This window comes from Pseudophryne corroboree, chromosome 5 (assembly GCF_028390025.1).
Source record: "Pseudophryne corroboree isolate aPseCor3 chromosome 5, aPseCor3.hap2, whole genome shotgun sequence".
Taxonomy (NCBI): domain Eukaryota; kingdom Metazoa; phylum Chordata; class Amphibia; order Anura; family Myobatrachidae; genus Pseudophryne; species Pseudophryne corroboree.
This window is the reverse complement of record NC_086448.1, coordinates 50,266,313-50,286,863: the sequence shown is the minus strand read 5'-3', so window position 1 is coordinate 50,286,863 and position 20,551 is coordinate 50,266,313. Positions and strand designations below refer to the sequence as shown.

General features: G+C 45.4%; 1 protein-coding gene across 2 annotated transcripts in view; it reads left to right on the top strand.

Annotated features, from left to right (window-relative positions):
• The window catches only part of PHF20L1 (PHD finger protein 20 like 1), a 274,345-nt gene that overhangs the window by 137,922 nt on the left and 115,872 nt on the right, over window positions 1-20,551 (top strand). For both annotated transcript variants that reach the window (XM_063921261.1, XM_063921260.1), the window contains exons 4-7: window positions 2,407-2,491; window positions 4,644-4,732; window positions 6,450-6,645; window positions 20,260-20,400. In XM_063921261.1, the coding sequence (XP_063777331.1) occupies window positions 2,407-2,491; window positions 4,644-4,732; window positions 6,450-6,645; window positions 20,260-20,400 (511 nt within the window). The remainder of the gene's footprint in view (window positions 1-2,406; window positions 2,492-4,643; window positions 4,733-6,449; window positions 6,646-20,259; window positions 20,401-20,551) is intronic.

Sequence of the window (20,551 nt, the reverse complement as noted above, 5' to 3'; positions counted from 1 at the left end):
CTATATAACACAGGGATTTACACTGCTAATAAGTGATTTTCCCAATAGCTGCTTGTTTTTATCGATTTGCGCCTAAATTTATGTGCCCCCCCTCTCTTTTTAACCCGTCTTGTACCTGGATACTGCAGGGGAGAGCCTGGGGAGCGTGCTTCCTGCGGAGCTGTGAAGGGAAAATGGCGCTGGTGTGCTGAGGAAGAAGGCCCCGCCCCCTCAGCGGCGGGCTTCTGTCCCGCGTTTTCTTTACTTTAATGGCGTTTTTTTTTTACACATATACAGTTTGGTGACTGTATTATGTGTATATTTAGCCAAAAGGTAATATAATTGCTGCCCAGGGCGCCCCCCCAGCGCCCTGCACCCTACAGTGACCGGAGTGTGTGGTGTGCTGTGGGAGCAATGGCGCACAGCTGCAGTGCTGTGCGCTACCTTAATGAAGACCGGAGTCTTCTGCCGCCGATTTCATCTCCTTCTTCTGTCTTCTGGCTCTGCAAGGGGGACGGCAGCGCGGCTCCGGGAACGGACGATCGAGGTCAGGCCCTGTGTTCGAACCCTCTGGAGCTAATGGTGTCCAGTAGCCTAAGAAGCACAAGCTTGCTGCACGCAGGTAGGTTTGCTTCTCTCCCCTCAGTCCCACGTAGCAGTGAGTCTGTTGCCAGCAGATCTCACTGAAAATAAAAAACCTAACAAATACTTTCTTTCTAGCAAGCTCAGGAGAGCCCACTAGGAGCACCCAGCTCTGGCCGGGCACAGATTCTAACTGAGGTCTGGAGGAGGGGCATAGAGGGAGGAGCCAGTGCACACCAGATAGTACCTAATCTTTCTTTTAGAGTGCCCAGTCTCCTGCGGAGCCCGTCTATTCCCCATGGTCCTTACGGAGTTCCCAGCATCCACTAGGACGTCGGAGAAATGATATTTAGAAGCTGATTGGATGGTACCTTATCTCTTTTTAAGCTTTGATAAATACCCCCATTTAGTGTTGCTTTAAATATAAAGCGGAATAGGACATACAGGTAATTGACAAGTTCACTGTAGTCCCAGATTGTAACGATTAGTTGCTGGAAATCGTTATCTGTGGAAAAGTTGCGGTGATGTTTAGTGTAGGCTCTGACTGTATAGTATAATTCCTCTAATTCTGTGTGTAGGGTGCAGTTGTCACCATCTGTTATTCCCTGGGCTTTGTAATAATATTCAGGAGGGGTATTTAAAAATGCCAAAAATTTAAATACAGGTTGAGTATCCCTTATCCAAAACGCTTGGGACCGGAAGAATTTTGGATATGGGATTTTTCCGTATTTTGGAATAATTGCATACCATAATGAGATATCATGGTGATAGGACCTAAGTCTAAGCACAGAATACATTTATGTTTCATATACACCTTATACACACAGCCTGAAGGTAATTTTAGCCAATATTTTTAATAACTTTGTGCATTAAACAAAGTGTGTGTACATTCACACAATTCATTTGTTTCATATACACCTTATATACACAGTCTGAAGGTAATTTAATACAATATTTTTAATAACTTTGTGTATTAAACAAAGTTTGTGGATATTGAGCTTCAGAAAACAAAGGTTTCACTATCTCACTCTCACGAAAAAAAAATTCCGTAATTCAGAATATTCCGTATTTCGGAATATTTGGATATGGGATACTCAACCTGTATAACCAAGCTTTATAAGAACACCGTGATGTTGATCACTGATTTCCTGTAGTCAGGCTAGATTGTGCTGATTAAATTCATCTGGTCTGCAGCATCGTGTTCCTGGGAATTATAGTGAAGTAAAAGTCTATAAAACACAAAATACTATAAAATGTTGCAACTGTGCCCTTATAATTTTAAAAATATAACACAACATCATTTCCAAGTTTAAAATCTTTTTTTCGTTGGAAAATTCCTGCTAGATTGAGCAGTTTACTTGGATATGTTTATCCTTATACAACTCAGGGTGTCCGCACAGCCCCCGGTGTAGTAAGGAATGGCTGCCATCATTATTTTTGTCTCCAGATGAAAGTCTAAACTTTTTATTTAGGGATAATGCTATCCATTGTGAAAATGTTTAATTCTGTTTTTAAGTTTTGTGACAGGCGCCCTGCGGAGGGTGAGGTGACCGCATACCGCAGGTATGCCTCAGTCTAATAATATGCTGTATTTCATGAGCAGGCAATAAAGAACATTAAATAGAAGGAAAGGGTGTAAAATAGATCCGCTATCAATCAGTGCTTCACTTTTTCAAACTATGGTTCACATTTCAATCTCTTGTCTGGTCATCAGTCAGCAGCCATTGTACAAAGAAACGTTGTACCCCCTCTTTTATGTATTGTCTGTTAATGCACTTCTTTGGTGAACATGAGAGATTATGTGGAGTGAACGTGTAAAACATGGATCCTTTTAATGTTTTCTAGGATTTTAAAGAAGGAGAAGAGGTTCTCGCACGGTGGACGGATTGTCGGTATTATCCTGCCAAGATAGAGGCCATAACCAAGGAAGGTTGGTAATATGATATATCTATGGATAAATGTAGTAGTACACAATATTAAGTTACACCAAATACAGTAGATTGATGTTGCCACACTGTATAGTTTAGTCAGTGCACTATTCTATTAAGATTTAATGAAACACTTTTTCTTGCCTGAGATTTATATAGTGGGAGGACCAGGTTCCTCAGCAGCACAGAGTATGTCAGGAGATGGGTGAGGACAGGGCTACATGTGACATGATGTGAGGAGAGGAGCAGCAGTAAGACAGAATGAGAGTTATATAGTGTGAGGAGCAGGGTCCCCAGCAGCACAGAGTATATCAGGAGATGAGTGATGTGTCAGTGAGGACAGGGCTGCATGTGACAGGGGCAGTGACATGATGTGAGGAGGGGAATGGAGGCAGCAGGAAGCCACAGACTGAAAGTTATATAGGGGAGGAGCAGGGTTCCCAGCAGCACAGAGTATATCAGGAGATGAGTGATGTGTTAGTGAGGACAGGGCTGCATGTGACAGGGGCAGTGACATAATGTGAGGACTGGACTGGAGGCAGTGGTAAGACACAGACTGAAAGTTATATAGGGGAGGAGCAGGGTTCCCAGCAGCACAGAGTATATCAGGAGATGAGTGATGTGTTAGTGAGGACAGGGCTGCATGTGACAGGGGCAGTGACATGATGTGAGGAGAGGAATGGAGGCAGCGGTAAGACACAGACTGAAAGTTATATAGGGGAGGAGCAGTGTCCCCAGCAGCACAGAGAATATCAGGAGATGAGTGATGTGTTAGTGAGGACAGGGCTGCATGTGACAGGGGCAGTGACAAGATGTGAGGAGAGGACTGGAGGCAGCGGTAAGACACAGACTGAAAGTTATATAGGGGAGGAGCAGTGTCCCCAGCAGCACAGAGTATATCAGGAGATGAGTGATGTGTCAGTGAGGACAGGGCTGCATGTGACAGGGGCAGTGACATGATGTGAGGACTGGACTGGAGGCAGCGGTAAGACACAGACTGAAAGTTATATAGGGGAGGAGCAGGGTCCCAGCAGCACAGAGTATATCAGGAGATGAGTGATGTGTTAGTGAGGACAGGGCTGCATGTGACAGGGGCAGTGACATGATGTGAGGAGAGGAATGGAGGCAGCGGTAAGACACAGACTGAAAGTTATATAGGGGAGGAGCAGTGTCCCCAGCAGCACAGAGAATATCAGGAGATGAGTGATGTGTTAGTGAGGACAGGGCTGCATGTGACAGGGGCAGTGACATGATGTGAGGAGAGGACTGGAGGCAGCGGTAAGACACAGACTGAAAGTTATATAGGGGAGGAGCAGTGTCCCCAGCAGCACAGAGTATATCAGGAGATGAGTGATGTGTCAGTGAGGACAGGGCTGCATGTGACAGGGGCAGTGACATGATGTGAGGACTGGACTGGAGGCAGCGGTAAGACACAGACTGAAAGTTATATAGGGGAGGAGCAGGGTCCCAGCAGCACAGAGTATATCAGGAGATGAGTGATGTGTCAGTGAGGACAGGGCTGCATGTGACAGGGGCAGTGACATGATGTGAGGACTGGACTGGAGGCAGCGGTAAGACACAGACTGAAAGTTATATAGGGGAGGAGCAGGGTCCCAGCAGCACAGAGTATATCAGGAGATGAGTGATGTGTCAGTGAGGACAGGGCTGCATGTGACAGGGGCAGTGACATGATGTGAGGACTGGACTGGAGGCAGCGGTAAGACACAGACTGAAAGTTATATAGGGGAGGAGCAGGGTCCCCAGCAGCAGGAGATGAGTGATAGCCAAGTAGATATGTCCAGGGTCCTCTCTCTCCTGGAGCCAGTGAGGTGCTTCTCTATCTCCACAAATAGACTTTGTGTTTAGTGGCATTTAAAACATATTACTAATTATGGTTTTGGTTGATACATTAATCTTTTAAGCAACATATTTGAGAATAATTATAATAAAAAAAATGTAAAATCTTAATTCTAGGTGAATTCAAATTTTTTTTTTTTTTTACAGTATATAGACAATTACCTGCTGATTCTGTCAATGTCAGATATTTCTTATATTTAATAATACTTCGGTTATTGTCTGACATTTTGTCCATACTAATCTCTGACCCTCTATTGTCTTCCATTGAATCTCTAATGTGTATATTATATTTTTTAGGTACCTATACTGTGCAGTTTTATGATGGGGTTATTCGATGCCTGAGAAAGATGCACCTTAAATACATGCCGGAAGATGCCAAAGGCCAGGTGAGGGTTCATTTGCAGAGTGCGCTGCAGTTGTCTTATTGTGTTTGAGTTTTATATTCCTTTGTAGAAGTTAGGTGTGTTTGAATCATCCAGCTTTAAGCCACAGAACCGGCCTTCATCCTAAGCGTGCTGAAGTTTTGCAAGATGTGTATACGCTGAACCACTAAACCGCAGAAGTGAAGTCTTTCGTTATTAAATACTTCATTTAGCATTGCCCAGATATTCCACTGCAGCACCGTCACGTTCGCTGAAGCCAGTCTCACATCTTGAGGACAGTGTCCTAATTAGATTCAGTTCAGGTGTAAAAAGCATAATGATTCGGATAGAACATCTCCAGCCCTGTCTGTATCTAGGTTATTGCTTCCCTCAGTGCGTTTCTGCAGAGCAAGTCTGCCAGTCCGTCACTCCCTCTCTTCCCGCTGCGTTATAGCCTAATATGCTGCATAGAGTATGACCAACATATGTATTAGTTTCGGTATGATGTTCTGTGGAGTAATCCACATTCTTTAACATGTGTTACTGACCTTTCTTACTATGTAACCACACTCCGCAAGTACTCAGTGAGTTGTTGTTTGTTGTATCTTTCAGCGGGTTCCGCCCCTTGTCATATATGTGTATACTGCACTTTATCAGAGACGTGTCGGCACCATTGTGCGCTATATCCCTGTTTTGACTGCATTGATTATTGTCAAACAATTAGAAGCCCCCCCAAAAAAATCAATAATTTTTTGCAAGTTTTCATACAATCAGCACATTTTTATGGGTACAGTATGATGTCCTAGCGTTCGGGATGCTGGCGGTCACATGACTGACCCCGGAATCCCAAAACCGAGAATGCGGACACCTGTCAGGGAGGTAAGTACACTAATACTCCCCCTCCCTTACCCTAACCCTCATGGGGTGGCAGCTAAGGCTAACTCTTGGGGAAGGGGGGGGGTGGCTGCTATGACTGACCACCTGCCCAGTGCCTAAGCGTGACTCCCCCCTAGTGCCTAACCATAATACCCACCCTAATACTTACCTTCGGATGTTGGCTGTCGGGGTCCCGATGTTAGGATTCCGGCGTTGGTCACTTGACCGTTTGCATCCTGACTGCCGGGATGCTGAACGCATCCCCATTCTTATTATTAACTTAACTATATAGCACCAGCATATCGCATTGCTCTTTACAATGCATACTATGTTAAGAGGTGAACTTTTTATGATTTATACTGTAGTATATGATAAAGGACCACTAAATGTAAAATTGTTTTCAGACATCTTGGGATCTCGGCAAATCATTACAAATGCTGGCAGGAAGTCTGTTATGCATGGAAGCCTTATCTCAATTATGTGTTTGTCTGACTAATCCATGACAATTGTTTATATTTGTAAAATTAGCAGTCGTTTCTTATAAGACCGCAAACATTCAGGTTTAGTGGATTATAGACATGGGGCCGGATGTAATGAAATCCGAATTGGCCGGAGGTGCAGATTTCTGGCCGAATCTGGAAGTTTTTTTAAAGCTGCAATCATGTACAAGGAAAAGCCATGCTTGTAAATGATTGCCGCTTTAAAAAAATGTCAGCGTTCGGCGGACTTCCCCTCCAGTCAACTCGGACTTCATTACATGCGGCCCCATATGTCTCCGTTGCCAATTGGCATGGTCAATTGCGAGCGACATTAGACTCCTTCATACACTGTGATTTAATGCGCTACGTCCGATCTCTCTTTTTAGGACTGGATAGCGCTGGTGAAAGCGGCTGCAGCCGCAGCCAAGAATAAATCCTTAAACAAACCCCGGACCAGTGTGAACAGCAATAAGGACAAAGAGGACAGAAAGTTACATAAGATGTCACTAAAGAAGGAAGATGTCCTGGTCTGTAGTCCTCTGGAACACGAGGAAGAAGAGCCAACGTCCAGCCGGAACCTGGGTAAGAAACTGTCATTAGATGTAACGTCCGCCATTGTCTGATCAGTCACCGCCGTCCAGTTCATTATAAAAAGACCGACGGCACCCAACTCTGCAAAAAAAACTTTGGGGGATTTTTTTTAAACTTTACTCTGATCCAGTGGTTAAAGTGCTGTGATCCTCTACCCTACAAAGGTAGGCTGTTTCCCACCCGCATCTGTGTTGTCAGTGCCCCTCCTCCTCGCGTGGGAAGTTCATGGAGGAGGACCTTTGACAACCTCGCAACCTGATTGAATTGGGGGTAATGCAAGCCGTAAAAAAAGTAACATTCCATTCTTCTCTGCCCTTAGTTGAACTCCACCTACAAATAGACTGTTGTTTTTTTTGGGGTGGAAATCTTTCAATCAAAAAAAAAGCATCACATCAGTTATTTCTCTAACGTCCTAGTGGATGCTGGGGACTCCGTCAGGACCATGGGGATTAGCGGCTCCGCAGGAGACAGGGCACAAAAAGTAAGCTTTTAGGATCACATGGTGTGTACTGGCTCCTCCCCCTATGACCCTCCTCCAAGCCTCAGTTAGGTTTTTGTGCCCGTCCGAGCAGGGTGCAATCTAGGTGGCTCTCTTAAAGAGTTGCTTAGAAAAAGTTTTTAGGTTCTTTATTTTCAGTGAGTCCTGCTGGCAACAGGCTCACTGCTACGAGGGACTTAGGGGAGAGAAGTGAACTCACCTGCGTGCAGGATGGATTGGCTTCTTAGGCTACTGGACACCATTAGCTCCAGAGGGAGTCGGAACACAGGTCTCGCCCTGGGGTTCGTCCCGGAGCCGCGCCGCCGACCCCCCTTGCAGATGCTGAAGATTGAAGAGGTCCGGAACCAGGCGGCAGAAGACTTTCAGTCTTCATCAGGTAGCGCACAGCACTGCAGCTGTGCGCCATTGTTGTCAGCACACTTCACACAGCGGTCACGGAGGGTGCAGGGCGCGGGGGGGGGGCGCCCTGGGCAGCAATGTATAATACCTGTATGGCGAAAAATACATCACATATAGCCCTTGAGGCTATATGGATGTATTTAACCCCTGCCAGATATCACAAACTCTGGAGAAGAAGCCCACCGAAAAGGGGGCGGGGCCTATTCTCCTCAGCACACAGCGCCATTTTCCCTCACAGAAATGCTGGTGGGAAGGCTCCCATGCTCTCCCCTGCACTGCACTACAGAAACAGGGTTAAAACAGAGAGGGGGGGCACTGATTTGGCGATATGAATATATATAAAATGCTATAAGGGAGGAACACTTATATAAAGGTTGTCCCTGTATAATTATAGCGTTTTGGTGTGTGCTGGCAAACTCTCCCTCTGTCTCCCCAAAGGGCTAGTGGGTCCTGTCCTCTATCAGAGCATTCCCTATGTGTGTGCTGTATGTCGGTACGTGTGTGTCGACAGGTATGAGGAAAATGTTGGTGAGGAGGCGGAGCAAATTGCCTGTAATGGTGATGTCACTCTCTAGGGAGTCGACACCGGAATGGATGCCTTATTTATGGAATTACGTGATAATGTCAACACGCTGCAAGCCGGTTGACGACATGAGACGGCCGGCGATCAAATTAGTACCTGTCCAGGCGTCTCAAACACCGTCAGGGGCTGTAAAACGCCCATTTACCTCAGTCGGTCGACACAGACCCAGACACGGACACTGATTTCAGTGTCGACGGTGAAGAAACAAACGTATTTTCCTTTAGGGCCACACGTTAAGGGCAATGAAGGAGGTGTTACATATTTCTGATACTACAAGTACCACAAAAAAGGGTATTATGTGGGATGTGAAAAAACTACCTGTAGTTTTTCCTGAATCAGATAAATTAAATGAAGTGTGTGATGATGCGTGGGTTTCCCCCGATAGAAAATTATTGGCGGTATACCCTTTCCCGCCAGAAGTTAGGGCGCGTTGGGAAACACCCCTTAGGGTGGATAAGGCGCTCACATGCTTATCAGAACAAGTGGCGGTACCATCTACAGATAGGGCCGTACTTAAGGAGCCAGCTGATAGGAGGCTGGAAAATATCCTAAAAAGTATACACACACATGCTGGTGTTATACTGCGACCAGCGATCGCCTCAGCCTGGATGTGCAGAGCTGAGGTGGCTTGGTCGGATTCCCTGACTAAAAATATTGATACCCTTGACAGGGACAGTATTTTATTGACTATAGAGCATTTAAAGGATGCATTTCTATATATGCGAGATGCGCAGAGGGATATTTGCACTCTGGCATCAAGAGTAAATGCGATGTCCATATCTGCAAGATGTTTATGGACACGACAGTGGTCAGGTGATGCAGATTCCAAACGGCACAAAGATGTATTGCCGTATAAAGGGGAGGAGTTATTTGGGGTCGGTCCATGGGACCTGGTGGCCACGGCAACTGCTGGAAAATCCACCGTTTTTTACCCTAAGTCACATCTCTGCAGAAAAAGACACCGTCTTTTCAGCCTCAGTCCTTTCGTCCCTATAAGAGTCATATCTGCCCAGGGATAGAGGAAAGGGAAGAAGACTGCAGCAGGCAGCCCATTCCCAGGAACAGAAGCCCTCCACCGCTTCTACCAAGTTCTCAGCATGACGCTAGGACCGTACAGGACCCCTGGATCTTACAAGTAGTATCCAAGGGGTACAGATTGGAATGTCGAGACGTTTCCCCCTCGCAGGTTCCTGTAGTCTGCTGTACCAATGTCTCCCTCCGACAGGGAGGCAGTATTGAAAACAATTCACAAGCTGTATTCCCAGCAGGTGATAATAAAATTACCCCTCCTACAACAGGGAAAGGGGTATTATTCCACACTATATTGTGGTACTGAAGCCAGAAGGTTAGGTGAGACCTATTCTAAATCTGAAATATTTGAACACTTACAAAGGTTCAAATCCAGATGGAGTCACTCAGAGCAGTGATAGCGAACCGGGAAGAAGGGGACTATATGGTGTCCCGGGACATCAGGGATGCTTACCTCCATGTCCCAAAATTTGCCTTTCTCACCAAGGGTATCTCAGGTTCGTGGTACAGAACTGTCACTATCAGTTTCAGACGATGCCGTTGGATTGTCCAAGGCACCCCGGGTCCTTACCAAGGTAATGACCGAAATGAGGATTCGTCTTCAAAGAAAATGGACGACCTCCTGATAAGAACAAGGTCCAGAGAACAGTTGGAGGTCGGAGTAGCACTATCTCAAGTAGTTCTACGACAACACGGGTGGATTCTAAATATTCCAAAACCGCAGTTGTTCCGACGACACGTCTGCTGGTCCTAGGGATGATTCTGGACACAGTCCAGAAAAAGGTGTTTCTCCCAGAGGAGAAAGCCAGGGAGTTATCCGAGCTAATCGGGATCCTCCTAAAACCAGGAAAAGTGTCAGTGCATCATTGCACAAGAGTCCTGGTAAAAATGGTGGCTTATTACGAAGCGATTCCATTCGGCAGATTTCACGCAAGAACTCTTCAGTGGGATCTGCTGGACAAATGGTCCGGACCGCATCTTCAGATGCATCAGCGGATAACCCTATATCCAAGGACAAGGGTGTCTCTCCTGTGGTGATTACAGAGTGCTCATCTTCTAGAGGGCCGTAGATTCGGCATTCAGGATTGGATGCTGGTGACCACGGAGGCCAGCCTGAGAGGCTGGGGAGCAGTCACACAGGGAAAAAATTTCCAGGGAGTGTGATCAAGTCTGGAGAATTCTCTCCACATAAATATACTGGAGCTAAGAGCAAATTTATAATGCTCTAAACTTAGTAAGACCTCTGCTTCAAGGTCAGCCGGTATTGATCCAGTGGGATAACATCACGGCAGTCGCCCACGTAAACAGAAAGGGCGGCACAAGAAGCAGGAGGGCAGTGGCAAAACTGCAAGGATTTTTCGCTAGGCGGAAAATCATGTGATAGCACTGTCAGCAGTGTTCATTCCGGGAGTGGACGACTGGGAAGCAGACTTCCTCAGCAGGCACGACCTCCACCCGGGAGAGTGGGAACTTCATAGGGAAGTTTTCCGCATGATTGTGAACCGTTGGGAAAGACCAAAGGTGGACATGATGGCGTCCCGCCCGAACAAAAAACGGGACAGGTATTGCGCCAGGTCACGAGACCTTCAGGCGATAGCTGTGGATGTCCTGGTAACACCGTGGGTGTAACAGTCGGTGTGTGTGTTCCCTCCTCTGCTTCTCATAACCAAGGTATTGAGAATTATAAGACGTAGAGGAGTAAGAACTATACTCGTGGCTCCGGATTGGCCAAGAGGGACTTGGTACCCGGAACTTCAAGAGATGCTCACAGAGGACTAATGGCCTCAGGAGCTAAGAAGGGACTTGCTTCAGCAAGTACCATGTCTGTTCCAAGACTTACCGCGGCTGCGTTTGACGGCATGGCGGTTGAACGCCGGATTCTAAGGGAAAAGGCATTCCGGAAGAGGTCATACCTACCCTGGTCAAAGCCAGGAAGGAGGTGACCGCACAACGTTATCACCACATGTGGTGAAAATATGTTGCGTGGGTGAGGCCAGGAAGGCCCCACGAAGAAATTTCAACTAGGTCGATTTCTGCACTTCCTGAAAACAGGAGTGTCTATGAGCCTCAAATTGGGGTCCATTAAGGTTCAAGTTTCGGCCCTGTAGATTTTCTTCCAGAAAGAATTGGCTTCAGTTCCTGAAGTCCAGACATTTGTCAAGGGAGTATTGCATATACAGCCCCTTTTGTGCCTCCAGTGGCACCGTGGGATCTCAAAGTAGTGTTGGGATTCCTCAAATCATATTGGTTTGAACCGCTCAAATCTGTGGATTTGAAATATCTCACATGGAAAGTGACCATGCTGTTGGCCCTGGCCTCGGCCAGGCGATTGTCAGAATTGGCGGCTTTGTCTTACAAAAGCCCATATTTGATTTTCCATTCGGACGGGGCAGAACTGGGACTCGTCCCCAGTTTCTTCCTAAGGTGGTGTCAGCGTTTCACCTGAAACAACCTATTGTGGTGCCTGCGGCTACTAGGGACTTGGAGGACTCCAAGTTGCTAGACGTTGTCAGGGCCCTGAAAAAAAAAAAAAAAAAATATATATATATATATATATATATATATAATTCCAGGACGGCTGGAGTCAGAAAGTCTGACTTGCTGTTTATATTGTATGCACCCAAAAAGCTGGGTGCTCCTGCTTCTAAGCAGACTATTGCTCGTTGGATTTGTAGTACAATTCAACTTGCACATTCTGTGGCAGGCCTGCCACAGCCAAAATCTGTAAATGCCCATTCCACAAGGAAGGTGGGCTCATCTTGGGCGGCTGCCCGAGGGGTCTCGGCTTTACAACTTTGCCGAGCAGCTACGTGGTCAGGCGGGAACACGTTTGTAAAATTCTACAAATTTGATATCCTGGCTGAGGAGGACCTGGAGTTCTCTCATTCGGTGCTGCAGAGTCAACCGCACTCTCCCGCCCGTTTGGGAGCTTTGGTATAATCCCCATGGTCCTGACGGAGTCCCCAGCATCCACTAGGACGTTAGAGAAAATAAGATTTTACTTACCGATAAATCTATTTCTCGTAGTCCGTAGTGGATGCTGGGCGCCCATCCCAAGTGCGGATTGTCTGCATTACTTGTACATAATTATTGTTACAAAAATCGGGTTATTATTGTTGTGGGCCATCTTTTCAGAGGCTCCTTCGTTGTTATCATACTGTTAACTGGGTTCAAATCACAGGTTGTACGGTGTGATTGGTGTGGCTGGTATGAGTCTTACCCGGGATTCAAGATCCTTCCTTATTGTGTACGCTCGTCCGGGCACAGTACCTAACTGAGGCTTGGAGGAGGGTCATAGGGGGAGGAGCCAGTACACACCATGTGATCCTAAAAGCTTACTTTTTGTGCCCTGTCTCCTGCGGAGCCGCTAATCCCCATGGTCCTGACGGAGTCCCCAGCATCCACTACGGACTACGAGAAATAGATTTATCGGTAAGTAAAATCTTATTATTTGACCATAGAGGTTTCCGGTTGTACATTCCTCTGTTTTATCAGCTAGTTAAAATAAAATGGAGAACGCGACTAAACACGCAACTGGCCGCTGTGGTGTTTAGCTGGTATTAAATGACGCTCAGTGCACAACAAGAAATAAATAAGTTTTGGAAATCTTTTAACACATTTATTAATGTTTTGCGTGCCAGGGAGAACTGCGTCACAGTCTTAATATTGATAATGATAATGGATTGGTCCTTATTCAGAGCAGGGAGCTATTTGTATCCTGGCAAAACCATGAGGTGCAGATAAGAAATGTGTCGAGAGAGTTATAATTGGGAAGGGCGTGTCCTAGCTTACGTCTGATATCCGTATGAAAACAAAGGTGCCCAGTTTTTGTTTGCTTCATGCAAAAGCAGCACAAATATAAATACGTCCACACCCCTTGCATTGCAACATGGTTTTATTCTAGGAGCAAATTGTTCTTGGTTTGCTCCCTTTTTTTTTTTTAAATCTCCTAACGCAGAATCAGGCCATAATGTGCAATTATATGGTTTATAACATAGCCAGTGAAATGGACATTATAGTGAAAGATGACTTGTTTGTAAAGCAGTGGGTTATACAACAGGCGCAAAGGAAAGAGATGGTGTTGCCAATAGTCTAAGCAGAGTCTGACCTTGCTGAGGTTTTTTAATTGTTTTCTAAAATGATTAATATAATTATTATTCATGACCATTGTTCCATAAGGAGCTTTCTGTTGCAGTAGAACGTTCCTAATTTAGAAATAAATAACTGGGTTGTGTAACCTGATGTCCTAGAATTCCGTAACACCTCCCTGTTTTTCATTTTTTGGTGCCAAATTAGACTTAAAAAACAAGTTAAATGAGCCTGTCCCCACTTGTCCTGCTAATCTGGGATCTTCTGGTGTGTGATTTATGGGAAATCATTGTGAGTCGGATTTTTTAAGGTGTTGGTGGGGGGCTTTCTGTCTAGGAGACCTGGGGCTCTTGGTGCACTACATGTAAGTGGGTCTCGTATGTTAATGAAAAGGAATCTGGTCTCCAGTGGTGGGTCTGTGACACTGACCCACAGGAAGAGGAGAGAACAGCGGTGGTCATTCCGTGTTAATTGCACGTAGCAACTTTTTGCTGCTCGTGCGATCAACCTGACGCCGCCTATGGGGGATTGTATTTCTGCATAGCAGGGCTGCGATCGCTTGTGCAGCCCTGCTATGCTAAAAAAGTTTCTAGCAAAACAAAACCAGCCCTATACCTATTTACCATTTGCGACGGATCCAGCGATGCAGGTCCCGGATTTGACGTCCGACATCCGCCCTAAAAACGCCTGGACACATCTGCGTTCGCTGGACCACTCCCGGAAAATGGTCAGTTGACGCCCTGACACGCCTTCCTCCTGTCAATCTTCTTGCGGTCGCAGCTGCGTCCGCTTTCCTCGTTCCCGGTGTCGTTGCCCGGCGACAGCCGGCGTTGGGCAATGACGTTGCGCACCCCGTGCATGCGCAGTTACGACCCGTTCACACTTCTGCAAAGAAGTGCAGGAGATGCAGACAGTCTGGAATTCGGCTAAGTAAATCCACATGCTGATTTCCCTTTGTGTGTTGTGTCTTCCAGGAGCTAATGTTTCAGCTCCAGCATCTAAGCCAGGCATGTCCAAACTGCGGCCCTCCAGCTGTTGAGAAACTACATATCCCAGCATGACCTGACACAGTTTTGCTGTCAGAGAATGCTAAAGCTGTGTCAGGGCATGCTGGGATGTGTAGTTTCTCAACAGCTGGAGGGCCGCAGTTTGGACATACCTGATCTAAGCTAATCACAGGCTGGATTTAGTGCCATATTCTGCAGTATCTTTAGTAGAAAGCATTCAGATGAATACATATAGTTAGTGTTTTTAGACTTGCTTAATTTTTACATCCTCTTTAGATGTAGTAAAGGTTCTATCTAGGTTGAACTATTATAAGTATGAAAGGGATCTTTAGATGTAGTAAAGGCTCTAGGTTGAACTATTATAAGTATGAAGGGGATCTTAGATGTAGTAAAGGCTCTAGGTTGAACTATTATAAGTATGAAGGGGATCTTAGATGTAGTAAAGGCTCTAGGTTGAACTATTATAAGTATGAAGGGGATCTTTAGATGTAGTAAAGGCTCTAGGTTGAACTATTATAAGTATAAAGGGGATCTTTAGATGTAGTAAAGGCTCTAGGTTGAACTATTATAAGTATGAAGGCGATCTTTAGATGTAGTAAAGGCTCTAGGTTGAACTATTATAAGTATGAAGGGGATCTTTAGATGGTAGTAAAGGCTCTAGGTTGAACTATTATAAGTATGAGGGTTATCGTTTAGCTTTACCTCTGCAGATGAGACCCCATTACTAGCAGCTAGGCTCTATCCTACCTACCATAGTCACTCACAAAGCACTAGAATCCCACTGTCTAGATGACATGTTGTAATGAGAAAGGAAATAAGGATTTAGCAGCATAAGTACCCCCAAGAGATGAGCTGGCATATTGTGGGTTTATAATCTTAATTATCGCTTATTCTCGCACGCATATTATTTGTTGTGCGGTGCTGTTTGGCTCATGTGTTAGCACAGCGATTCTCAAGTACCCCAACAGGTCATGTTTTCAGGATTTCTGTCAGTGGAAAAGAGCAAGAAAATTACTGCTTCAGCAAAATAGATTGATTTACCTGTGATTATTGAGCTTTATAAAGAAATCCACCTGAAAGCTAAGAAGTCTTTATTGAGTAGTTTCTAGAGAGGCTGGACCTCCTGGCACAACCCTTACATGTAAATTCGTGCTTTACGCCAATGCACATACCCCGGGGATGGCTGCTGTCACTGCAGCAACGTTAGAGAAGTGGACCACGAAATAAAAAAGTCCTCTTCAGCAGAGCCACCCAGCGGGATTAGTGACCCGAGGAACGATCTACCTGGAATAGTAATAATAAGTACATCACTGGGATATGAGATGAGGCATCATGTGGTGGGTTTGGGGGAAAATAGAGAAAATAATTATTATGGAGTATATTCAATTGTCGAATGGATCCGACAACCCCTATTCAATAGAGTGGCCAAATCTGACTTTCAGATTTGAGCCTAATTGACTGTCGGATTTGGCCGGTGTCCATGCGGATGTCAGCAGCTCCCAGTGTGTGAGAACACAGGTATCTGCTGGAGCCGCACATCACGGCCGCCCAGTGCCGCGCTGCAGGGAGAGAGGTGCCTGACCGGGGGACAGTTGTCAAGGTACCTGCTAGCCCCGCTCCCCATAGCCCGCCACACCGCTCCCCATCTCCTCACCTCAACCTGACTTTTTCTAAAGTCGGATTGAGATTGTAGGAAAAGGGGCCAAAACCTGTCGGGTTTGGCCCCGTTTCTGACAGAAGCACGCGGATTGGCGGCTATTCCGCCGATCCACATGTTTTACAACAAGTTTGAAATTCCCGACTTGTCGGGCAAAAAAACTGCCCATACTGAATAGGTCGGAACCCCTTTTGACCGAAATCTGTCGGAAGCTGCAGTCTTTTCGACAACAAGGCGGCTTCCGACAGCTATTGACCTATATTGCCATGTACGGAGGTAAAGTGGTCTGTGGCTGGTGCCCAAAGCAGGAACCTAAATCTGCAGCCAAGGACACAGAGGAAGATTCACCAAATACAGCTAACACATAAATGTACAGAAAAATGAGTGTCTGACCCTGAGGAAGGTTTATGGTCATGAATATTCCAACTTGTTTCAAGGATAGTTTTGTCTACACAATATTCTTTATACTTACTGTGGGCACATGATAAAAAGATATATTCTCCAAACAGATAAATGACAAGTTCCTTTTTGTTGGTAAGTACAGGAGGTTGCAGCGACGTATAAACTCATATAAGCAATACCAAATAAAATTGGAAAGCTTAGTAAGTTGTTGCAGTAAGAATTGGTTACTTTTGTAACTGAAATAGATTTGTAAATAAGGATGTAATAGATAACTTGTTACATTTGTAACAGAAATGCTGGGCTTCATTGTTTCAGAAAAGATAATAAACTTTGGCAGGAGTATAAAAAAAATACCAGGCAGTGTAATTATAGAACACATATAATTAAAAAAAAGTACACATAATTAAAAGAAAATGAACGCATAAAATGAAGAACTCTGGCTGGAATATTCTGCTACGCGTTTCACTATGATTTCGCTTTGTCAGGGATTATTTTTAGGTCCACTTTTTATAAGTTGAATATAAAGATTGGTATCTACAGATGCGTCCTCATACATCCAGCCGCAATACGCCATGCAGCGCAAGATTTGAGACCCCAGGTCCCATGCAACTCTATCGTCTGGGGTCTTGTTTTGCTGAAAATGTGTCCTAGTCACAGCCCCATTACGACTAGGACGCACGAGGCGACTGTGCTGAGTACTGTGATATATGACGCCTGTATGTTGTGTATGGCTGAGTCTGAATACGGAGCAGAACAGAACTTGTATTGGAAAAAAGCTGCAGCTGCTGCATTGCAGCACTTCGTGTACAGATGCAGAGTCACAGAGATATACAAGTGTCATATATCGAATTAATCTGCACAGGCTTCTTGTGCGTCCTATTTGCGTTGCATTGCGACTAAGACACATTTTTGTCCAAAAAAGATGCAACAAAGACGCCTGACGCTAGAAGATTCTCACGCGTCCTGGCGTGCCAAGAGGGGCTGTTTGGCGTGACTGCAGCAATGATGAATAAGGACACGCGTTTAGGAACTTTGGTATTTATATCCTTGACACAAACTCTAATATTCATCACTGCATTGTCATTAAAATATTTTTTGCCTCCTTCAGCAGCAGACACTACGTTTTCTATACCGTCATGCACCAATTTATTGGAGGAACGGAAGTCCTTTTTATATAACCCTGTCCTTCCATAAACTTTAGGTAGTGGGATAATACAACCATGGTTGCTTTTAAAGCTCTTAACCGCTTGCTTGGCATGGTGGCATCAGATGCGACCATGCCTGCAAGTGCTCTATCTGACCTGGTCGCATAGGATGCGACCAGTCAGAGAGTGTTAGCAGCGACAGGGAAGAGAAACTTCCCTCTGCTGCTGCTATCAGGTCCCTCTGCCTCCCTGCACTCTCCCCCTGTGTCTGCCGTGCTGCCGATCACTGCTGATCGGTCAGCATGGCAGGACCCAGCAGCCAGACCTCGCTTGCTGGAGCCGGGTGGACCTTGCTGTGAGCGGCGGCTGTGACACATTCTCTTGCTACGCTTGCTGGAGCCGCTGCTGTAGCGCGGCTCTCCCCCGTCTCCCCCGCGGCTCTCCCCCGACTCCCCGCGGCTCTCCCCTGTCTCAGCTCCCCCATCTCAATCCGACTTTTTTTAAAGTCGAATTGAGATGGCCATTGAATAGCCCTTGTCGGATCCATTATGACAAATGCATGTCGGAGTGGATCCGACTTCAGTTGAATATACCCCTATGTTGTCAACTCTGCCAGGGCAGCCGGTCTATGCGTATGCAGAAATGAGAAACATTAGGGAGAAGGGGAACTGCCATTCAGAATATGGGAACAAATTGTCTATAAGTGCAGAATATAATGAGAACGAATGTAATGGGTGAAACTTTTGGTATCAGTCACCAGATTTACTGCAAGCAATTTATACCACAACTATAATCTGTGTTGCGGGTGCCAGACGCCCACAATTGTATCACCGTTACTGGTCCTGATCTCTCATTACCTATCTGCTCACCTCGTAATACTGTGGATACGGTCATTTACAACCTGTACGATCCTAATTCTACAAGATGTTCGGAAAGTCACTGTGCACATATGTATTTTTATAAACACACGTTTCAGTATATAGTACATGATGTAAACACGAATGATAAGTATAAACAATGTTGAAAATGACCACCGTTAGCATCAAGACAGGCTTGGACCCTTTTTATTTTGTTTCTAAACACCTCTATCAGTTGCTCGCTTGAAAGAGACTGAATGAATGCTGTTATCGCTGCTTTCAAGTCATCCAGTGTGCGTGGACGATCTTGATACTCTGCAGATTTTGCTGCTCCCCATAGATAAGTCTGGTGGAGTTAGATCTGGTGAGCGCGGTGGCAACCTGTCTTTCAAACTAATTTGATCTCCAAAAAATTCCTTCAATAACTGCATAGATCTGTTCGGGAAGTCACTGTGCACTTTTCATAAAGCAGTGAAAACAGCGGAGAAGTGAGCCAGTGGAGAAGTTGTCCATGGCAACCAATCAGCTGCTCCATATAATTGTATAATATGCAAATTAGAAACGTTACCTCAATGCTGATTGGTTGCCATGAGCAGCTTCTCCTCTGTCTCACTTCTCCACTGTGTTCACTGCTTTATGAAAAGTGCCCAGTGACTTTCTGAACACCCTGTATATGCTAACAGCAGATTACTGCTCGGCTGCACTTTGAGTCTTGTTGGGAGAAAAGAGCTTTATCAAGAACATTGGGGCAGATGTATTAACCTGGACAAGGCATAAGTAAATGATAAACCAGTGATAAATGCAAGGTGATACAGTTAGGAGCTGATTGGCTGGTGCGTGTATCACCTTGCATTTATCACTGGTTTATCACGTCCTTATGCCTTCTCCTGGTTAATACATCTACCCCATTGTTAGATGGAAACCAGGCTCTGCCCCGACTCTTGTTTGTCCTTATGAAACGCATTAACAATGTAAAGGGGCTGAAACCTTGTGATAAGTAAATTAAATGCTAGACTGGGGTCGTGGTGATACTATTATGGGATCGGACTTTCACAAAATTGGTCCTGTCTGTCTCAGCGGCTTATACAGGGGATATAGACCTGTGGGCTGAGATGATCAACCTTCTCGAGAATCCCTCAGCAACATCTTACTCAGCAAGGCGAGCTCCGCAGCATACTGATAATGATTCTCCATAATGTCCTGTTAATTGTACAAATAATCATAGAACAATTTAAGTGCAATTCTAGTGTGTTTGGTTTGTACAGGTAACCGCTAAATACCCTAAAATGATATTAATCTCCATAGTATCAGTCTTCGTTAAGTTCTTTGGCTGATCACTGGGAGTGTTTGCCATCACAGGAGTCAGGTGTGCTTTCCTGTGTATATCTGCACATCTAATGCACGTACAACTGAGACAAACAGTCAACCCAAGTAGATGGATTATATCAGTCACCTCTTGTGAGCTGCCAGACGTTCCTCAAACGATCACCCCTGAAACAGGTCTCCTCTGGATAGCCAACTTATATAGCCTGAACAGCATTTTTATACCCAGCACTATGGGGTCAATTCAGTAAAGCCGCGATGCTCGGCTGCGCACATATTTGTAATATGCCATAGCCATTACATTGCCAGTTTTCCCGCACACATCTCTGGGTACACAAGTGACGTAGGAGGTTGTGTGATGTGCTGTTGCAGAACGTGGTGTATGGGATGGCATGTAAATGAATTGACCACAGTGCATGGTGGCAGGAGAACTGGCCAGTAAACAGATGGGCCTTGCTCTTGTGAAACACCGGCGTTCCATACGCGTTTTCATTGGCTCGGCTGGTTCCTTTGTGTAGGGATTGGTTGCGGAGGCATGGGAGTTTATGTATCTGTGCTCAGAATGTGGATGGTTTTTATTGTTAACTGAACATAACCTTTATCTTGTGATATCAGAACTGGTGAAATCAGAACTCGCATTAGAAGAGGTTCCGAAACTGCCCCCAAAACAAGAAGAGGAGGAACTTTTACTGAAGAGGAAAATAAGCCAAGCCAGCTCCTTTCAAGCAAAGCGTGCTCGGCTGAACAAAATTACAGGTACTATTATTTTTTTACTACTATTATTACATATTAAAAGTGGTAACTGGGTTATTGAGCTTAGCCAAAGTTTAGCTGGCTCATGGATAGCAAAATGCTGCCGCCCCGCTCCCAGTCCCGTATTCTCCGTCTCCGCTATATGTCCAGGATT